The sequence below is a fragment of the Atta cephalotes genome (genome assembly GCF_000143395.1).
Source record: "Atta cephalotes unplaced genomic scaffold scaffold00038, whole genome shotgun sequence".
NCBI lineage: Eukaryota > Metazoa > Arthropoda > Insecta > Hymenoptera > Formicidae > Atta > Atta cephalotes.
The window spans coordinates 786,194-792,166 of record NW_012130102.1 but is presented as its reverse complement, the minus strand read 5'-3'; the positions used below and the strand labels follow the sequence as shown (position 1 = coordinate 792,166).

The 5,973-nt window shown below is 27.9% G+C and overlaps 1 protein-coding gene across 1 annotated transcript in view; it reads right to left on the bottom strand.

Annotated features, from left to right (window-relative positions):
• LOC105621942 (fatty acid synthase-like) overlaps positions 1-5,695 on the bottom strand; it is a 13,338-nt gene extending 7,643 nt beyond the window's left edge. The window contains exons 1-5 of the mRNA XM_012203378.1: positions 5,558-5,695; positions 4,361-4,435; positions 2,556-2,787; positions 1,800-2,230; positions 1,241-1,531 (exon numbers count right to left, since the gene is read on the bottom strand). Coding sequence (XP_012058768.1) covers positions 1,241-1,531; positions 1,800-2,230; positions 2,556-2,787; positions 4,361-4,435; positions 5,558-5,695 — 1,167 coding nt within the window. The remainder of the gene's footprint in view (positions 1-1,240; positions 1,532-1,799; positions 2,231-2,555; positions 2,788-4,360; positions 4,436-5,557) is intronic.
• Positions 5,696-5,973: the final 278 nt, after the last annotated feature.

Below are 5,973 nucleotides of genomic sequence, written 5' to 3'. Positions count from 1 at the left end.
ATGAAGTGAAATCTCACTCGAAGAGATTGAAAATTGAATCAGTCTTGAAAAAAGAATGAAGTTCCATCTATCCTGGTATTTCACTTCAAAAAAAGGATTGAGATTTTATTTCTTTGGAGTGAATTCCATTTCAAAAGATTGTATCTAATTCTAAATCTGTAATTCTAAAAAGAGAGAAAATCTTGAACAAGAGTGGTATTTTCACATTTTTATTCAAGATTGACTCAATTTTCGATCTCTTCGAGTGAGATTTTAGAATATTTCCACAAGATTTAGAGAGTATTTTATCATTTAAATCCTCTTATAAATAAATTATAGAATATTAAATATATACCCATTCTTGGCCATTGTGAACCTAAAATTGAAAATACAAAGCAGAGGGGTCTTTTCATGCTATTACACTTTTGAATTTCCTTTACTAAAATTTGTTGCGAAGTATTCAATATAGTGTATCCCCTCCATGGGTGACCATCTATATCGTCTGCATAAACGTCATATAATAAACGGATATACTCTACATCTATCGGACGATTAGCAATCTATAACGATATATTTCTTGAATAGGAATTACGACATAATACCTATAATTGTTTAAAATCGAAATAGCAAATATCTATTAATATCAATGAAGAAATTATAAGAATCAATGGTTCACGATTAAAATTAGAGTAAATAAATATAAATATATTATAATGTAAAATATAAAAATTAGATATAAATTATACATATTATTATATGTTTCGTCATCTTTATCGTGCCCTTTTCAGATAAATAGCAATTCGTAAATTTGAGACCAAGTGACTATTTCTATAAGACATCGTGAAATCATTGCCAATCTGTTAAAAGATCGAGTATTGAAATTTATTTCCGATGTTCTAGAAGAAGGAGATTAAGAAAATTTTAATATTGTCAAATGAAACATGCAACAATTTCGTCTCAATAAAATCACTCACCTGTGATCATGGATATCTTTTCGTAAAGAAATCGTCCAATATTCAACATTATAATAAATAAATGTATAGTACCAGTCAGATAATTAAATTATTGATGGAACGAAATAATGAAATATTTAACTATGCATGCGCGCATTATGACAGTCAAATGTGTCTTACATTATAATATAATTATATTTATTTACTCTCATTTTAATCGTGAACCATTGACTTTTCTACGTCCCTTAATTTTTTCATTGTTTTAAACCTCAAGAGTCTTTTATTATTTATTTTCTAAGTCTACTTACATCATTTATAAACAATTTTACTGATTCTTCAGTGCGTCCAGATAATGTTACAAGTCTGGGCAAATTATCATTCGATTTTCCATTAACTTTTTGTTTAAGATTCCACTTTAGTAACATATGAGCGTTGGCTCCTCCAAAACCGAAAGAATTTATTCCTATATAACCATTTGTAATTGGCATTGGTTCTTGGATGACATGAATGCTTCCATTTAATAAGGCATCTATATCTTTTCTTGGAGATGTGTAATGGATATTTGGTGGAACAAAGCCGGTTTCGAATGCTATTATTACCTATAATAATTAATAACAGTTTTGATGTAATTTGAATTAATTTGTTAAATATTGACTAGCCATACATTAAAGGTATTATTATGTTAGTTTTAGCCAATCGAATTTAATGAAAGCATAAACCTTTGTATTCAAATATCTGAATTTGAATAATTTATAAGAATAATATTTTTTCTGTTTACGTGCATATATATATGTATATGCGTGTAACTATAAATGCGTGTACAAAAAATAAAAGCAAATTTTGTAATAATGAGTTAAAACCGGAAACTGCATATTTTACCTTAGCGATCTGAGTTAAACCACTCGCAGCTTCAGCATGACCGATGTTGGATTTTACTGAGCCGATCATTAATGGAGTTTTTCTATTTTTACATAAACTGTTATAGATAGCAGAGAGTTCCTGAGGATCGCCAATTTTGGTAGCGGTACCGTGTGTTTCAACGTAATCCAAGCAAGACATCGGTATTCCGCACTCCTTGTAAAATTCCGTTAGTAAAGTACTTTGCATAAGAATTGATGGGTATGTTATTCCTTCTTTTTTATAACCATCGCTATTTAATTTAATATATGGACATGTAGCATAAATCCTTTTCGCATTTTTTGCCTTTTGAAGATATACCATTGCCACCGTTTCGCTACGCGTATAACCGTCTGCGGCAATATCAAACGGACTGCAGTAACCAGTGGGGGACAAAGTTCCTAAAAGATACAAAATATAGTATGCATTTAGTGTATTAACTTACATAATGTGTTTAATGTAAAATGGATTTTAGGAAATTATTTTAATATATAATCGAATAACTAAAAAAATTAAATATTTATCAATTTTAATATGATAAAGTAATATTCAATTTGACAAATTGGCAAATATTTTATTTCAATGCTTCTGTCGATGTTACACAATCGATTGACGTTTACTTATACTTTTTATAAATGAAAGAAAAGTACTTCAAATTTCACATTATATATTATTAGACTAATTTTTTATTAAAAAAAACCAAGTAATAATTTATAATAAAAATACCCATTCGAGCGAATTGCATGTTTACAATGGGATGAATACATAAATGTGCCGTTCCAATTATTGCGTCTTCGCATTTGCCCGACATAATACATTCGTAACCAATAGCCATGGCGGAAAGACTAGAACTGCATGCAGAATCGACGGTATAAGATGGTCCTTTTAGATCCAAGTAATAGGAAATTACATTTGCTGTTGTAGATTTACTACATCCAATGAGATTCGCACCACTTAACTAATTGCAGAACATTACCGATTACAATTTTTGCATAAATAATAAATTCAGTAATCAATATTATTATATTTATGTGAGTATATACACACACACATATGTGTGTGTGTGTGTGTGTGTGTGTGTGTATGTAATTAGAATAGAATTGTTCGTATATTTTCTTAAAATTGTCATGGCTTATTTCGATTCATAATTAAATTAACTTTAAATTAATATAATTAACAAAAATTTCGGCTGATAAAGTCTTCTTCAGTTAAAACGCAAAATCGTACAATCTTAAATCAAGAAATTGTTAATAGATAACGAGTACAATGAAAATTTAAAAAATGAATTAATTTTTAAACGAGTAACAGTCAAAATCTAATTTTACTGCACTTAATCGGATCTCTGAGTGAAAGTATTGATTACAGTTTTATATAAATTAACAATGTCTAAAATACTCGTAACTAATTGCCATGTCGTTGATACAAATCTTTGACAAACTGATTCTCAATTTCAATCGAGGAATGGCAAAACTATCGAGGAACATAATTAATCTGTTGACAGAAGTATTCAAATATTCCTATCTTATTGTAATCTATCATAATACTTTTGACGTTTTTTATACACCAATGATGGTTTTTTAAATTCTCATAGTATTCGTTATTTATTCAGTTTGTTAATTTGATTGACGCTAACTTGACAGACATTTCGATTTCTGCTTGAAATCTTTTTTAATGTGAAATTAAATAATCCAATAATTTAAGACAAATGTTTCACTTTGTATGTAAACGCAAAGACAATATGTTTATGTGCAGAATCAGAGCCAAGTGCTTCACGTTTCAACGTCACATCATAATTTATAGTTTTTGATAGTATTAGACATGGACTCTTTCTTTTGATAAATTGGCAGTTGTACCGTCATTTTATATACGTTCTGTAGACGATATTGCATTTGCAATGAATAAAAAATACATTGGTGAACTTTGTGATCAATGGACTTTGTCTTCAGTTTACATACCATCCATGGATGCCATCCACGATTACAGTTTACGATTGAAGAAGGTGGCGACCGGCTAAACTTTTTAGATACAATGTTGATTAAGGAGAGGAACTTTCTCACATATGATTGGTTTCACAAGCCTTTTTCTGGTTTATCTTAATTACTTTTCACGACATCTTTTAAGCCAGAAGGTAGAAGTTATTGTGTTTAGTTGATAGGGCTCTTTTTTTGTCGCATTCTATATTTCAAACTAAGAATATTGATTAATAATATAATTAATTTATTATCATAATTGTCAGAATCCTTTTAAAAAATAGTTATCCATTCAAATTAATTTTTTCCATCATCAAGAATAGACTATACAAGAAATTCGATTTACTAAATAAACAGACTAGCAACAATGACAATAAAGAAAATACAAATAAATAAATACAAATAAAAAGAATAAAAAAAGAATTTTTTTCAGAGTTTCGTTCTGACATTTCAGATAAAATCAAGAATTTTTTTTAAGAATTGCAAGCATGGCATATAGGGAGATAAATGAATTAAGTAATTTCATCAAAATCCTCCTAGACAAGACCTCATAGACATTACCATTAACGTCTCACACGAACGTGATTCATAAAATACAATGTGGTGATTGTGACGCGTCATTATGAGGGTATAACCCTAAAAGCGAGAATTAGCGAACATAAAAACTATATTAATTGGAATACAATTCAAAGTTTAATAATCACGGAGCCTGGAATGTTCTCATGAATTCTATTGAGAATATAAAAATCTTACACGAAGAGAAAATTTTAAACAAACGACTATCTCGGAAATAATTTTTATACGCAAACAAACAAATAGCTTGAATTTATAAACGGACATAGAATTTTTAGAACTCGGTTTATTCCGATATGCTTAACAAAAATTAATATTTTCCTCTCTTCAATATTTTCTTTTCATGCCTTCGCGGTATGTTTTCGTAACAGACATTGTCAAATGACTTGTAATACGCAAATACGAATAACATGTAAGTTGTAATCTTTATCTTTTATTCCTTTCTTGTGACATAAAATTTATTTATTTAATCAATCTGGAAGCTTGATGATGTGACGTTGAATAGTGCACTCTTACACAACTTGCTCTTCATTTTTTTCTAGAGATTAGAAAAGACGAAGATAAGTGAAACATTTAGTCTTAAATTATTGGATTATTTAATTTCATATTGAAAAGGATCTCAAGCAGAGATCGAAACATTTGTTAAATTAACTTAGATGGCATTGATTAATTGAATAAAGTAATTTTATATACATCAACATTTTGTGTTTTGACTCTTAAGGCATCTTTATGTAATTGATTTATTTCACTACTCTGGTGAAAACTTTTCTTAGATTTTTTTCATATAATTTTTCAGAATTTCTATATAATTTAATAACTTTCTCACATTTTTTTATATGAACTGGAACATTTTTTAGAAAATCTACATCTTTTTTCAGAATTTTTCATATATGTTAATTATAAAATATCATAAGATTTTTAAAATTTTTTGTATAATTTCTGACGATATGTTATAAAATCTAAAAAAGTTTAAAATATTTTTATATATATGGGATGAGAAATTTCAAAATATTTCAGAATTCACTTGTATAAAAAATTCTGAAAGAAAATTTAGCTTTCAAAATATTTCTGAGTATTTCTGAAAAATGTTCCAATTCGTATAAAAATTATGAGAAAAATTGTCACCAGGTATAGAACCTCAAATTCTTATTAATTTGCTATGTATATAATAATAATCTTTTTTACCTGAAAATCTTGGTATAAAAATTTTTCTTGTGCTTCGATATAAGATACCGCTATAACAACAGCAGTATTTTTTCCTCGTAATTGCTTTGGATTTATTCCTGCATCGATAATTGCTTCATAAGAATGCTCCAATAACATTCTCGCTTCACATGTGAGTGTGTGTGCATGCTCGTAAGATAATCCAAAAAAAATCCGCATCAAATTTTTCCATGTTGTTAATTATTCCAATACGTTTTGGTAATTCCGGATTGTCTAATAAAACATATATTTATACAAAGATATATTTATACAAATATATGTTTTGTTTATTTTTTTATCATTTTAATTTTGAAGTACATTATTTTTGATTCAAATTTTTTAGATTGTCAAATAAATTCCCGCTTATCGATTATATTAAATAAAATCATGCTTCAGTT